The 16,300-nt window shown below is 38.8% G+C and overlaps 1 protein-coding gene across 6 annotated transcripts in view; it reads right to left on the bottom strand.

Annotated features, from left to right (window-relative positions):
* Nucleotides 1–875: 875 nt before the first annotated feature.
* DOK7 (docking protein 7) overlaps nt 876–16,300 on the bottom strand; it is a 64,591-nt gene continuing 49,166 nt past the window's right edge. For 3 of the 6 annotated variants that reach the window (XM_023925576.2, XM_086891685.1, XM_086891684.1), the window contains 4 exons: nt 14,840–14,905; nt 13,700–13,771; nt 10,831–10,983; nt 7,045–8,818 (listed from right to left, as the gene is read on the bottom strand). In XM_023925576.2, the coding sequence (XP_023781344.2) occupies nt 8,682–8,818; nt 10,831–10,983; nt 13,700–13,771; nt 14,840–14,905 (428 nt within the window). In that variant the 3' untranslated portion in view covers nt 7,045–8,681. Of the gene's footprint in view, nt 1,698–7,044; nt 8,819–10,830; nt 10,984–13,699; nt 13,772–14,839; nt 14,906–16,300 lie in introns of those variants that run through there. The other 3 variants (XR_015287623.1, XR_015287624.1, XM_023925577.2) reach the window with 3 other exon arrangements.

The following is a 16,300-nucleotide window of genomic DNA, read 5'->3' as shown; positions in this document are numbered from 1 at the left end:
ATTTACATGTCACAGTAATTTAAAACTGGGAACAAGTCACAGCTCATCGGAGGCAAAGGTTGGAGACAGGTCAGCACAGTCACCTCGCTTCAGTTGCTGAGCAGAGCTGTTAATGAGTCATCAGGCCCAAAAACTGGGCACACAAACCTAGAGAACAAAAATAAAAAGGTCCCTGCACCCAACTTCCCCCTGAAATAGTCTGTGGCTGAGTTAGAGTCTACAACAGCATAAGGGAAAACATGAGCAATAGTCTCTGTTCCTGTCAAGGGCTTTCCCGACTTTTTAAGGTTTGGGACAGGCTAGGGAGGTAAAAAGTCTGATTCCACCCTAGTTTCCATGGTCTGCACCTCACACATATCAATGTACGTACAATTCAGTTCATTGTTGCAGCTTTAATCCTCCAAAGACTGTTCATGTGGTCAAAATAACAGAAGTGGGTAGTGTTTGAGACATTAAAGATTAAAACATAACTTGAGTCGCTGCTTCTGTGTTTCTGTAAATAGCAACAAAAATTCAAAGACGAGAAAAAAGGTACAAATGAGATATACCTACAGTCCTGTACCCTGTGAGAGGTGAATAATGGAGTTCATACATTCCATGGAAGAGGCATCTGAAAAGGAAAGAACTAACACTTTTCTACAGTGCTTGAATCTTCTCTTCCTTAATAGGTGTTCTAGCCAATCTTTTTGTAATTTTTCAAATTAACAAGTCTTAAATGAGAAACAATTTGAAAAACAAAAGCAGGAGCAAAAAAAAAAAACCCAAAAAATGTAAGAACTGCATTTCTTATGAAAAAAAAAAATGGGAACATTTCATATTTTATTATCAAGTCAAATTCTGCCCTGAAAAGAACCTCAATTTAAGTAAACATGTCAGTAACTTCATGTAGGGACAGATTTTATTTGTTAAAAAAGGGGGTGGAAAGGTGAGAGAAATAAATACATAAGGCACTAAATGCAACAAAAATAACCAAGTCTTTCTTTAAAAAAGCACATCCTACATGTTGATACAGCAGCTAAGATGGCATCATTCTACCAAGACAGATAAGGAACAGCACTGTAGCAGATTTATTGCTGCAATAATTTCCCCTCTCCCCTCCCATGGGATCCTGATGAATGATAGATCTGGCAATAGCAGGAGTATTTAAATTCACCAAGTAAAGATCATTTACATTTTGTCAGGTGAAGTGCCATCTGCCTTTTCAGATCCTGTTTCTGCATGTAGGGATCCCTGTGCTCAGCAGCTGCTGGGAGCAGGACCCTTGGCTGGGCTGTCCTGCTTGCAGTGTGTCCAGCTCTCCCTGTGGGGTTCCCTCAAGCCAGGGTTAATGCAGATTTAGGTAAAGAGACAGAGAAACCACCTTCGTTTCCAGAATGTGCTGCCTCAACAGCTGATCTTGGCTGAGCATTTACCAGTAAGTAGTACACAGGAAGTTCTAAAGTATGTTTCTTCATTCCATAGCATTTAATGAGATTAGAAGAAATAAAGTAATTTAAGTCAATAAATAGAATAGATTATTGCTTTTCATTACAAACAGACCTACCTTTGTAATTGAGAGCTGGGTGCTGCATTCTCTGTATGCATTATGTTATCTATCAAAGTGCATCTAAATACCAGAACCAATGTTTCCACATACATACAGTTAACTTGTATTTCAGTCCATTCACCCAGCACCTATTGGGAAGCAGCATGTCAATCTACAGAAAAAAAAAAAAAAGACTGTGTGGATTTATTTTACTACATCTACAGGCATAAAATGGAAGCATTCATACAATCTGAGCAGTAGAGCCAAAATAAATGTATAAGCTTTCCTCCACAGTAAATATTTCAAGTTGAGCCATATTTGGTACAGCTACAATTGCAACCCAAATGCTTTTATCAGTAGCCCTTAAAGCACTTTCATATCCAAATGTTCAAGTATATTATCCCAGCACTCAAGAAAAGAGCAGTCTCCTAAATCAGAAACAGTATGCAGATATTAATGCTTAATATGTGAACTTGGTTCCTTTCACTGATGCATTAATTTATCTCAAAAGCTGTCCATTTTAATAAAACTAAGCATTTCAGTCTCAAAGGTTGTCTCTCAATAACAGGTCCACTGTAACTTAAACTTGCCAATTTCTATAGGCAAAGTGAGCATCAAATCACTTTGAAATAAGCCTCCTACTAAAACAAAATGGTGTTTAATGTTCTACAGTTGTAATTTTCCAGGCAATTTAAAGAGAGAAGGAAGCTACACTATTTTAAGAATAAACACACTGGGAACTGGAAACTTGCATGCGAAAACCATAATTTACAATGCCTGGCATTGGATCTTTTAATCCAACCTCAAAATTCAAATCTCAGTTTCTAATTCAAGAAGACGTCTGAGCCAAAACCATTAACTAAATGGTCCTTCAGTGGGGAAAGAGTCCATTTTCCAACAATTTCAGATCAAAGTTCTGGGTCTCACATTTACATTTTGGGATGGTTATGTCATAAACAATATTTGCATTAGCCTCAGTTTGCTGGTGTCACTAAAACCCTTGCTACCAGTCTGTTGTTTCAGGCCTTACACAAACTGACCCTCATTCTTTGCAGAACTGCAGAACAAAGTTTTTATTCATGATTATTAATTCAGGATGAGAATCTGATTTTCAGATATGTTCTTAGAAATTGTTATCCTTCTCATTTTAATGTCATATGTACAAACAGCTTTTTAGAAAATTTAGAATTTTTGAAAGAACAAAATAGCCAATGTAGCCAGATAGGACAGTCAGAATTCCAAATCAAGGTGCTGCCACAGTATGTGTCTGGGATTACAGGAGCAGGAGTGACCCAGTTTAGTCACAAGCATACCATGAGAAAAACATGAATTTTCATCAGCTCCTTCCAGCCTAGGAACAGAGCAACTCACAGCTTCGACCACGTACAGCAGAGACAGAGCAAGGTGCAGTTAATTTGGCATATTTGGAAGTGTTGCTGCTTGGCCACCATGTTTTCTGTTATCCAGTTGTTCCGTCTCTTCCTGCAGTGCTCAGGGCAAGCTCGTGCTGATGGACAGAGGGACAGGGTTCCCATCACAGCCCACACTGCAGATGTTGCCAGCTGCAGGCTGTAACTTGTCAGATGTTGCCACTGTAAAGGAGGGCTTGGCCAGAGGCAGACGTGCTGAGGAGCATTTGCTGCCTGCAGAGCTCCAAAGCAGCACAGCTGGGGCTGTCACTCAGGAAAGGCATTCCCACAGCTATTGCTTATGGTCACTTATGGTCACTTACGGTCACTACTGTCATGAGTGCACCATAGAAAGAACAGAGACAGCAAATCTGAGATCAGGGCCTGGGCTTCCAGCAGACCTGAACCCTCTCTACCAAACACCCCAGCCACTGCAAATGACACCAGTGCAGCTGAACACAGAACTAGGGGCAGGCTCAGGTTATGGTGCTCTCTGTTTCACTTTATCCTCTTTACAGACACACATCTTCTGGTCCTGCCCTTCTGCCAGTGCTGCCAAAGCACAGCTGCTGTTTCCTGGTTCTTTGCTAACATCTACTTCATCAAATTCCCAGGAAGATACTTTCCTGTGCTTCCCAATTTGTGTCCAGGACTGCTGGCTGTTGGCAGTAAAAGGACAAAATGTTACAGCAGCCAAAGGCAGGCCATGGGGTACGTCCTCCAAATGTGGCAGAGACATAGGGGAAGATGAATCTGAGTGATTCATTACATAACAAAACTCCAGCATCCAAAGACCAGGTTCCTTTCTGAGCATCTAATCAGCTCTATTTTCTGTATATGGACTATCCATAAATTGCCAGCTCAGCCCACAGATGAGTAAAATTTAACTTATACAATAGCAGATGCTAGGGCTTTTTTATTTATTTATTTTTCTTTTTAAGGATTTCACAACCATATAATGTAGAGAAAAATTACTGTCATGCTAAATGTGCTTTCTGATCCCACACCCCCCCCCCCACTGCATATTCCTCAAATAAGTTGACACATATTATTTCAGTAAAATGGTGATGTTACATACGCCTCTGTGTACACAGTGGGATAATAAATTTGAATTATTTCTAGATGCTCTGATGCAAGCGAACGTTTGAAAGTATATGTTTTAAAGTTCACTCACCCTCAAGTTTTTACTAAACTCAAAGTTCACATGTCAGCTGCACTTTCCTAAACCTGCTCAGTGTCTTACAAAGCTATTCCTTGTGTCAAAATCCAGGTCAAGATTACATGTATATTCCAGCCATTCAGAGAAAATTGATAACTGATTTATCAATATTCACCAACTGATACCACTCAGAATGAGGCTACTCTGAAGCCTGTCATCTTTGGGATGGGATGTAAATAAGATATTTCAATTGGGAGGGAGCAGTATCAACCAACTTATCCCCCTGCCTCACCAGTTCAGGGCTGAAGTTAAAGCATGTTATTAAGAGTATCTTCCAAGTGCCTGTTAAGACTGACAGGCAAGAATCACCTCTCTGGGAAGCTTGTTCCCATGTTTGGCCAGCCTCTTGGTGAAGAAATGTTTCCCAAAGTCCAGCCTAAACCTTCCATGGTGCAGTTTTGAACCATTCCTGCACATCCAGTCTCTGGATACCAGCAAGAAGAGCTCAGCACCTTATCTGCTTCCCCTTAGGAAGCTGAAAGGAGTAATGAGTTCACCCCTCAGCCTCTTTTGCTCCAAACAACATAAACGTAGAGCCCTCAGCCTCCCCTCACAGCCCTTCCAGCCCTTCCAGCAGCTTTTTTGCTCTCTGGACACATTCAGGGACCTGCCCTTGCTTCTTAAATTGTGGGGCCAAGCACTGCACACAGCACTCGAGAAAAGGCTGTACCAAAGCTGAACACAAATTCACCACTTTTTCCCACCTGTTCATGCTGTGTTTGGTGCAGACCTGCTCCTTACAAAATTTCCTTTCAATTACTTTTAATTCTCTCAGCCTTATTCTGCTTTGCTTGTTTTAATTGCTGTATGAGATTAAATTAACATTTCTTTTTAACCTAGGTTGTAGAACATTGTTTGACTGGCCAAATGAGAGCTGAGGATCTTCCCAAAGAAAATATGACATAAAAAATGTAACAACATTGTCATCTTTAAAGAAAAACATAATTTTAACAGTAACTCATAAAATAATGTGTCTTCCTCCTGTGGTTATTTTAGCAAGCATGTGTCTTATTCCAGACAAACTAGAAGAAAAACTTACCAACCCCTGCATGTTTCAGCCTCTCATGGAAAATGTAATCACCATAGTTCAAATTCAAATATAGTTTTCCAAGCTACACTAATTAAAACTGTTCCGTTTACAGCAGAGAGGAAAAATGAGGATTTTTTTCCAAACTCTTTTCTAAAGACAACTCTCAGGGCAGATTTTCACAAACATTTGCATGCCTAAAGACACCTATTGGCATTTTCCACAATTAAGTGCTGGAGTGCTATTAAAACCCAGACAACTATTTGCATTGTTGGGAAATTAAATCCCTCCAAACTCCAGCCCTCCATCCTGCAGCACGTTACCTTAGAGAAAATTCCAGCACCCAAATATTTGCATATAAATCTGTTCCACAGCAGCTTATGAACAATGCCATAAGCCCCACTGAAGCAGCAGTCACATCTGGCAGTATGTTTATCAGGAAGAAAGAGGAACATACACAGTACCCCAATGCTTATGCCCAAACTTGCCAAACTGCACTTGCTGACAGAGTTTACTTATCACCAAGAGCACTTTTGCCACCTTAAAGTCCTTCAAGAACACCTTACAGAAGTACCAGCCACATCACATTGCTTTGTTCTTCTGGTAATTAATGCTTTATGCTCCTGGTAAAAACAGGAGGCGATCTGACTCTGATAGAATGCTAAATTAAAAATGAGCAAGTCCTTTTTATCCTCAAAAGTTACAAGTTGCATTTATTTCCAAAAGTGTGGGAAATATTTTGATTTTTTTATTTTTTTTTTTGCAAAGAGCTTTGAATATGGACTCATCCCATAGAAATCACAAACTGTATTTGAGATCACTCATGCACATGTCTTTATGCATGCTGTGTAAACAAGCACAAGGCTGCTTGTAGGATTATGGTTTCATTTCCAGCATACCCAGTTCATTAGAGGAAGTTGAAGGCAAATGGTTATATTTATTTAGGAAAAAATGTTTTCATTTCTGTGAGCTGCTGTTGTCCAAATAAAAAAGCTCTAGTTTCTTCAACAGAAATGTCAAGCCTGTAACTTGACAGGGACATACAACCTGCAAGGTACTACCAAAAGAACCAGCAAGTTTTTAACAGATGCAACAGTATGGCTCAGCCTCCTGCTTCAGCTGCTAATATAACTTAGTGCATGAGAATATAAAGTGAATTTAAATACTAAGAGAAAGTCATCTGTTCTATTTTTTCCTATTCAAGTGAAGTAAAAATTATTTAAAATAAATAGAAATTACTGTGACATACACGAACACATGTGCACAGAGAACCATGTGCATGCACAGATTCACAGCCCTGCTCAACCTGAAAGAAAAATTTTCTTAAATTGTCATTCCTCTGTGAAGCCAGAAGCAATCTGATGACCTTTACTATTGTGTCAAATCCTTACCTGTGCTACAAGTCCCAGATTTAGCATAAGCACCATACAGAAAGGCAGCCTTTGTAGAGACTCTGGGTAATGTATTTTCCTGGTAAACAGATTTTTGCAATAGAAATACCACCGTTTCTATGTATATAGAATTATTATATATTGTCATGGAAAACACTGCATTTCAATGCATCAGTCAAGCTATGTTCATCCAAATATTAAATAGTCACATAACAAGAGATTTAACCTTGCAAGTCCTCTAGTGGAGGATCCTTGACTGAAGAACATTTCAGTCAGACAAACCTGGCCCCAGGAAACCCAGGCCATTCCAGTTGTACTGAAATTTAAAAAGCAGATCACCACTGTCCACTTGTCAAAGGAAAATCTTTTAAACTTAGACTCTCACAAAAAATATCTCTCTTCCCTTCAGAAATATGCTAGGTGGATCAACAGAAAAATACTTCTGAACACCTGACAGATAAGAATGGCAATTGTCAACTCTCAAACACTTTTTTTTTTTATTTGAGAGATTGCTGGTATTTTACATTAATATTGAGGCTACATTCAAATAAATCTATAGGTTAAATTTTGCCTCAAAAACAAAACCCCACCTCTCATTCTAAGTCAGTAAAACCCTCACTGGCACAAAACTTCACCTCACCAATAGAAATTAAATGCATATCTAGAAAACAGAATTTGGCTCTGATACTGGATCTTAAGAGGACACAAACAAAAAAATCTTAATACCCAAGATGTCACTCCTGGCAACTTCTGGAAAGCCAAAACTTCTGGAAGCTGATATGTTATCAGAAGAAATTTTGTTTCCTTCTTAAGTACATTTCTTTGTTAATCTAGTGTCACTGACATACATTTAATACAACATTTTATTTAAATAATATTTTATATAAGGACAAATAAAAATAATTACATAGATAACACAACATGGGAAATTAAATTTTGAACAATTAAATCTTACTGTACAAAAGCAAGAGGTGGCAGACTCATGGTTAAGCCTATTTTACAAGATAAAATCCTCTTGTGCCTCAAGTGTAGCATCTCTGGAGACATCCTCTTACACAGAACTGGTCTTCTGCTACTTACAGACAGCAGAGAATTTTTCAATAAACTTTTTAGATTTAAGGTGGATGCTGGTTTTACATTAGGAATAGCTTTTGTGATATAAAAGACTCAATTTTGAAAAGATAATGTTTCTTTTGAATACCTTGGTTTTAAAATATGCTCTGTGAGAAAACTGAGACCTGATTTTTCAGTGATACATATATCCAGAAAAAATTGCTAAGAATTACAGGTACCCAGCAACTACAAAATCAAACTCATAGTTTGACCTAGGCTTTTTAAGAACAGAAGCACCCAAATGCCCCTCCACATTACTGTGGTTTATAGACATAATTAAATAACTTGTTTGTGTGCTCTTGTCTGTTTGCATGCACATGTGCATCCCTGACACTACAGCTTTTACATCTGAGACTTTTTCCAAAGCTGCAGGACTTGGTGAGGTATAAAACTGAATTATCAACAGGTATAGTTGAGCATGTTCATAAATAAGCACATAAATTGAACAAAACTGTACCTGCAAAAAGAGCAGACACTGAATTTTCTTGCTTTCGTAAGGGTCCATTAATATATTAACAGAGGTTTTACATATTTTATACACTCAGATATATACATATATTTTATCAGTAATGTGTGCTTACTTACACACATATGCAAACATCTGTGTACACTTACCACACACACACTCACACTCCCTTATCTACACACATTCAAGTTCTTTGTTTTCAAAGAAAATGCCACCATTTAATAGACACTGAAATTGGTTCCAGGCTCTCCATGATTTTAGAATTATAGAAAAAGTTAACTTACATCTGGCATTGCATTTGACAAAAAAAATCTGGAATTTACAACCAAATTAAAATAAAAGGAAAGACCAAACACATCCCTCACGCTATCAGCTTTCCAATTAGGAATCAAGATATCGGAATGAATCTGGTATAACTGCAAGAGGCAATGGCAGCATTTTGCGTGAGTGCTTTTTTAAAATAAACGTGAACCTTTTGCAAGATGAATTAGTATGAATTTGTGGCGTGCACAAAGTTCTTTCCTAGGCAGGTCACTGCTGAGCTCCTTTCTTCTTCTGCTCCAGCTCCTGCAGGCGTTCCTCGCGGCACTGCGCGTGCTGCGTCCCCACTTTGTGCGCTGTCTCGGTGGCTGCAATGTCAATCTGGGCATACCGGGACGATCCACTCCCTGAAACACCAAGTGGCATCCTGTAAAAGACTGCATCCCTCGCATATTCCTGAGTAAAAAAGCTGTTGTGACAATTCCTCCATGGATTTCCTGGGTTAATTTTTTCCAGTATTATAGAAAGCTATATAAAGAAAGTAAGGTGATAACAATAGCTGAAACAAAACACCTCGAAAGCTTTGTTATCTACATATTTTAGTTGTCTGGTTTTCCTCAAATAAGCAAATTAACCTCTTGCATTTCTGCCCCAGGTTCAAATCTCCACCCCTATTACTTCTATTACTCCCAGTCAATGAAATAATCGAGCTTGGCTCTTCCACTTCTGGGAGGCTTCCTCACCAGGCTATGAGTCAGGAAATGAACACTTGGTATTTGAACAGAAAGCACTTGTGGCAGCTGGCAGTGTTCTTTGTGTGCATCAGGCACCCTGTGGATGTTTACCAGAGCAGCCACCTTCATCCTCACACAGAATGACACTTCAGCTCATTTTTCTTGGAGACAGGGGAGACAAAAGCTGCATCAGTCTGTTAAGTTATATAGTTCTATATACTAGATATATAAGGCTAGAGGCTGGGAAAACTTTAATATGAAAAAAAAATATTTCTGGTCATTAAAGGAACCTTTGAAGTTAAACAATTTGAGTGGGAGAGTAGTTGACATTTAGGAAAATTTATAGCTTTTAACTCTTCATTTTTAATGCCTTGGTTCATTGTCTTTAAAACTAAGAGAAAATATTGCTTTTACATTTCAACAGGATGTTGTAGAGACAGCTACATTAAGGTCTGAGAGAAGCTTAGACTTACTTAATAAAAACATAAAAGCATTTAAAAAGCAATGGGAAAAGTGCTAGCATTTCAAAGTTAATAAAATTGCTGAAATTAGAAGTATAAAAATGAAAATCTTTATAGCTGAGAAGTATAGATGGAAAACCCATCAATATCAATGCAAGCAATTAAATGCCAAATTCTGATGAGGGGCTTTCTATAGCAAGGACTGCATCTCTAAATGACAACACATGGCAGATCTATTGCATGTTTATGTGCTAATTGCCCAAGTTAAGCATTAGAAGGAAAATACCCATTCCAAACAAAATAATTTTTTAAAAACCAACAAAAACATTAAAAAATTAAATAATTTTCATTTTCTCTGTAGAACTTTCATACACCCTCATGGAGAGCAGTTAGAAAAACACCGTGTTCTGTTCTGAATTATTTGCTGCATGGCTCCAGAGCCAATGTCTTCAGGAGCAAGCCCTGTACACCCACACCCACAGCCCTGCTTCTGAAGCCAAGAAAGAAAAATGAGGTAAGTGTAGTTGTAATATGCAATGAAAATCTTGAGAACACAAGCAAATTACTGTCTTTCAAACTCCTGAGTTTGAAATGTTGACTTTAGAAGGAGCGCGGATACAATCACCTGTCAAAGGAATGCAACATCTTATAGAACTTCATTACTCAAAAATCATTTCCAAGAAGAGATGCCAATTAAAAAAATGCCTCAGAAACAGGGGTTGAACAGGGTTCAGCTCCTCTGTTTGCAGAAGCCTGTGGGTAGATCATTCTTGTTGGAATCATTAAGGTTGTAAAAGACCTCCAAATCATCGAGTAAAGCTCTGACCAAGCTCCACCATCAACTAAGCCACAGTACTAAGTGCCACATCAAGTCATCTTCTGGACAGTTACAGGAGTGATGACTCCATCACTTCCCTGGGAAGCCTGTTCCAATGCCTGACCATCCTGTCAGTGAAAAATTCTTCCTGATGTCAAACCTGAACCTCCACTGGGCAGCTTGAGGCCATGTCCTCTCCTGTCGTTGCTGCCTGGGAGAAGAGGCCAACCCCCACTTGATTACAAACTATTTCAGGCAGTTGTAAGAATGATAAGGTCCCCCCTGAACCTCCTTTTCTCCAGGCTGAACACCCCCAGCTCCCTCATCTGGTCCCTAAATGAAATCAGGATTCCACATACCCCATACATTCTGAATATTCTTTGCTGTTTAAAAGTAGACTTCCTTACCTCTTATGCTTGTGCTAGACTCTTGAAGTTCCAGTTCCATGTAGTGAAGCTGTTTTTTGGAAGTAGGGCTGACAGGGATATTGACATAGGTGGCTGTCTCACTGTGGGGTCGATCTGGTGTAGGGACATCAGCTGAATAACCTACTGCCCCTTCTAAAATAAGTAACAAGTTACAACAGGCACTGCTTGCAAACAATTCCTCAGGGGTAGATGGGACATGAGAAAAGCAAAGTTAAATATCCTGAGACACTGATCAAGACAGGATCTATGCAGAAGGCCACAGACAAGATCTTCCTGTGTTGTGGAAGAAGGCAAACACTCTGCAGATCCTCTAACAGCAGCACTACCTTACAAGGCCTCCACCTCTACCTTAGGTTAGTAAAGCTTTATATGAAGTAATTTGTTCTAGGAAGATGTGAACTACTTTATTATCTGCAAGACAGAGAGCAAAATCAGTAGAGGTTCTTAAATCATGTCCCAAAAACAGGGACTGAAGAGCTGTTTCAAGCAAAGGGAGGGCAAACTTGAGGAGACAACACTGACAGCTTCCCTGTGCAGAAATGGAAAATATAGGAATGATGCCAAATGAGGACAACAAAGTATTGAAGGACTTTGAATGAAAGTACTGCAGGAAAAAAATTGTGGAAAAGCCCTTTTAAATAGTAAAGATCACAAGAACTTTAGATGAAAGCCTACAGAATTTTGTAGAAATTTCTAAAAAACACACAGACTAACACCTACTAGGAAACAGTTCCTATAAAACAATTTTTACTAAAAAACAAACTTTTTTGTCTTTTTTTGGTTTGATTCTCAAGACCTCATCTAGCCCTGCTTTCAATTATTTTAATTTTGTCTGCCTGTTCAGTCCAGTTGGAGCCCTTAGCCTTAAAGACTTTCCACCTTTAAGTCAGTTTGAGACAGAGGAGTGCAGAGGGAAAACATCATCACTTTGAGGTTTGCCTTTTTCATGAAGTTCTCCTCTTAAGCTCTTCCTTGTCCCCACAAAGAACTCATATCAAACATTTTTTTGTCTAAACTGCTGCTTTTCCATTTTGCCCATTTAGACACTTCTGAAATGTGAATGGAGAGGTAGTAAAGTATCAAAGCATTTTAGAGCATAGGGGAAAATGACTTCTTGTATCCAGACAACAGCAGTTGTGAATAACCACTGAGGGAAACTTCATCTTCTTGGAAGTATAATGAGTAGCAGAGATAACTTATACAATGTTAGGCAACAGTATGGGCATGTTCCAGGATAATTGAATCTCCCCAGGCTTAAACTGTTTAAATCAAAGGAGTCTACTATACAGTCAAAAAGCTGAAAAGACTGGAAATTTGGCCAATTTTCTCACAGATTTTCATTAAAAAAACAGGAAAATCCAAAAACTATACAAACATTTCTCTGTCGGTCAGACTTCAAGATGTTGTTGCAAAGCAAGATTAGGAACAAAATGACAAAATCAATGCAGAAATGAATGCAGAAGGAATTTTTATATTTTCATCAAACATCATTCTCAGAAATTATTTTCAATTATTGTGTCCAAAGTATTGCAAAGGAATTTGGCCTGATTGAGCAAGAAGAGAGAAAAATCATTGCATTGACAACTTGCATCACAAAAGGTTAGAAGTTGCAGGCAAGTGACAATCTTAAGTGCAGTCACGAACAGTCATGAAGGAAAAGATAATTTTTGAAGTCTTTCTGTCTGCTGTTAGAGTGATGTAACAGAAGTGTTAAGTGAAGCACCCTCAAAGTTAGCTAGCATGAAAACTAGCAAGATCCCCTACAGAACTAAATAGTTAATGGGCTTAAGGAAGTTGAACATTATACCTGATGCAAACAAACCAAGTGATTTTCCTGAGAACTAAAAAGCTACACATGGAGAATTTATAGGGCTTTGTGCAAGAAAAGCATAAGAAACACACAGAAAAACAAACAAACAAAAAAAAAAAAAACCCTAAAAGCTGGCAACAGTCAAATATTCTTCTCAAAGGAGGAAGTAGAAGAAAAAAAAAAATATTGGGCAAACTGGAATGGAAGGAAGGGGAAAGCCTTCTGTTTTTCAGTCTGTGGTGTCTCAGTAGAAACTACTTTCTTTGTATGCACAGGAATACTTGGTTTTCATTTTTCCTTAAAAATAAAACCAAACAAAACAAACCATTTTAGGCACTGAAAACTGGCTTTTATTTGCTGGAAGAGAAGGGTTTATTTAAAAAGTACAAAAGAGTCAAATGTTCCTACTAATGCAAACATGGTGCACAGAGCGAGCCATGGGCAGTGCTTTCAGCAGCCACTCCTGGGTGGACAGGGACAGGAGGTGTTTCCAAGAGGGGTCAGAGGGACAGTATTTGAGAACATTGTGAAAAGAGGATTTGTGAGAAAAACAGACCACAATGCATGGTTACACCATTCTGAAAGAATTGGTAGAATATCATGATGGCTTGAAGAGAAAGGGGGAAACTGTAGGAATCAAAAGAGATAGTCAAGCAAGTAACAGGAGAAAAATAAAAATGAAAATTCAGTGGCCCTCAACTGAGAGGAAAATAAATAAAAGGACTATAATTGGGGAGGGAAGAAGAAATTTATATTTGAAACTGGTGTTGCAGTCTTTCTTTCATCAAGTGTTATTCATATTTTCTATGCAATATAGGCACTATTCTCAGAAATTAACAATAAACTACACAGAAAGAAAACCAGCACTATAAATGCAGCCCAAAGATAAGTGTGTGAGCATGCATGTAAAGCTGAGATGTTCAAAGGGCAACACTTCAAAAATCACACTTAGAAGAGACCTTAACAATAAAAAAAATAGGGAAAATTAAAAAGAAACAGGAGTTGTTAGTGACCTCTGACACAAAAATCTGTACTCACCAGGTTCCTCAGAACTAGTTGGAGTTCCAGGTTCTGAAGGAAGTGTTAGCATCTCATATCCACCTTTAGGACCTAGAAAACAGGAACACTGTTAATGGCTTTGGATTTAAGAATTTTACAATATAATCAAAGCCTATTCTTTTCTGGTTTTGACTTGCAACCTTATAAACTAAATCAGACAGAATAATCTCAGAAAGCACAAACAGTGGCTAGTGCTGACTTTTCTGTAATGGTGATGTCAGCATTTCCTCATGAGTGTAACACCAAGGAAACAAAATTTAGGACACTTTTACAACTATTCACACTGCAGGCCACTGAAGTCAACAGCAGTGCATTTTGCTGTACATCAGTGTGGGAGCAGAGCTATCTTGCATGCATGATTCAGGGAGAAATGCGTGGGTGATCTTGGGAACACCTGGAAGACTCTTGTTAAAATTCCACCTCCAGCATGATGGATAACTTCTTGATTTCTGAAAAAACATCAATAATGCTTAAGCTAGCCTTTAGAAAGAGAACTTTGCTTTCCAAGCTCAAATCACCATGTTTACATAGAAGTCAGGCTGCACATCATCATTGGTCTTTCCTGAGCATGAAGCTGAAAGAGATGCCTATATTTCTTCACTATTACAGACTCCATCCCAGTTAAAACCAGGCAAATAAAAATGCTGTGTCCATAGAATGAACATATTGCAATTAATTTTGAATGACAAACACACATAATTCTATCTGCTGGCAGTGTTTTTTTCCTCCATTATTGTAAGGAAGTATATTTAAATGTAGTGGGTGTTTTTTCCCAGCACATCATTGTTAGGGTACAGGATTTCTTATGGTCTGAGGTGAACTTTTTTTGGTGGGTGCCCTTTGTTAAAGTGATGGCAGCATTTTACTGCTGTGAATAAGATTACTGCTTATACTCAGTCACTTATCTCATCTGTCACTGCCTCTTCTAAACTTATCCCATCTGTCAATGCCTTTCTGACAAAAACTCCTCAAAGCAAAAAACCCAAAGAAATACGTAAGCCTTACAAAGGGAATCAAATCATGCATTACCTTAAATTATTTTAAACTTCAGAAATTATTAAAGTTTAAATTAGTTTCAATTTACATGCACACACATACCTCATAATTATTTTTACTTACCAGCTTGGAGACTGTGCCCTCTATGCACTTTCAAAGACCCAGAAGCTGCCAAGACAGAAGCACCACCTGTTTTCAAACACAGAGATTCATTAAATCTAAATACCTGTTTCATTTTTAGCAGATGTTTCTGAAATATCTAGAAAAAAAATAAAACAAAACATGAAGAATTACAGATCATTGTTCTTCATTCAGGCAATTATTTTATTTTTTTTAGGGGTTTTTGTGGGTTTTTTTGGATTTTTTAGTGTTTTGCTAAATTCTTTATCCTGAGTTTGTGGCATTAAAATCTAATTTAGTTGTTTTCTTTCTTTAGAGAGAAAGGAAGGCTTCTATTAACCCCAAGGATGCTGTCCATCCCTGCCTGTGGTGGGTATTACCTGCCTCACAGGGAAAGCTGTCTTCAGCTAAGAAGTAAAATGACAGCAAGAACTGATTTAGGAGATCCTTTGCGATCCATAATGTAGCTTTAGCAACAAAAGTTCGAGTGTTCATTAAAATCTGGTCAGACTGGATCGAAAACCTACGAGAATGAGAAAACTGCCACACTTTAGGAGTCCCCCACCCATGTTCAGACGTGGACACAGCAGGCCAGGGGAGAGGGAACACAAGGGATCTGGTCTGTGGGGATTGAATCCAGGCCACAGCACGTTCTTGTGAAACAGCCTCCCAGTGTTCCAGCCAGGAAAGCTTCTCCATGGGCCAGATGGCACAGCCAACCTCCCTTCCCAGCCTGGTTCTGGCCAGCAGGAAGCTGCCCTAGGGAAATCTGAGGAAACAAGAGCTATCAGCTCAGAAACCTGCAGAGGGGTGCCCAGCACTGCGGCTTGTTGCACACACACAGTTCTCCTTTCAGCAGCAAACCCAGCAGCATCACCTGCTGCTGCTGGCTGTGAGCATCACTGCCCTGGGGTGCCTCTCCCAGATCCGCCCCAAAGCAGGACAACCACCCCATCCAGCCCTGAGCCTCTGCTCCCCGGGTGGGAGGGGGTGTCAGGAGCCCTGCCACGGGGGACAGGGCGGCTCTGCCATGGGCTGCGCTAAACAGATAAAATTAACACTCCTCTAAACTCCTCAAGAGCCTCTGAGCAGGTGAGACACCGCTCTGCACATTGCTTTTAAAATAGCCCCCAAAAATTACCACAGCTCTTATGCAACATGAAGAAATTCTGTAAGATAAATATTCTGAAATATCTTAGAAAACTGCATGGCCTGGGAAGCTAAAGAAAATGTCAATTACTTTTTTTTTTTTTCCCTCCTGTATGAAGTATACATACCTTCTAGATTTAGAATTTTAGTTCTAAATCTAAGAATTTCCAAGCTTGTAAAATTAATCCTACAGTTTTATAAGATGAATCGAAAAAAACACTCATTATTACACATAATAAGAACAATGGATTAAAATAATACAAAATTATTTCAAAAGGGCACAACTGAACTAAAGCCTTTAGTTTGTTGTCTTTA

The sequence above is a fragment of the Cyanistes caeruleus genome, chromosome 5, assembly GCF_971803275.1.
Source record: "Cyanistes caeruleus chromosome 5, bCyaCae1.hap1.1, whole genome shotgun sequence".
NCBI lineage: Eukaryota > Metazoa > Chordata > Aves > Passeriformes > Paridae > Cyanistes > Cyanistes caeruleus.
The sequence above is the reverse complement of the archived record's forward strand: the minus strand, read 5'-3'. Positions and strand labels throughout refer to the sequence as shown.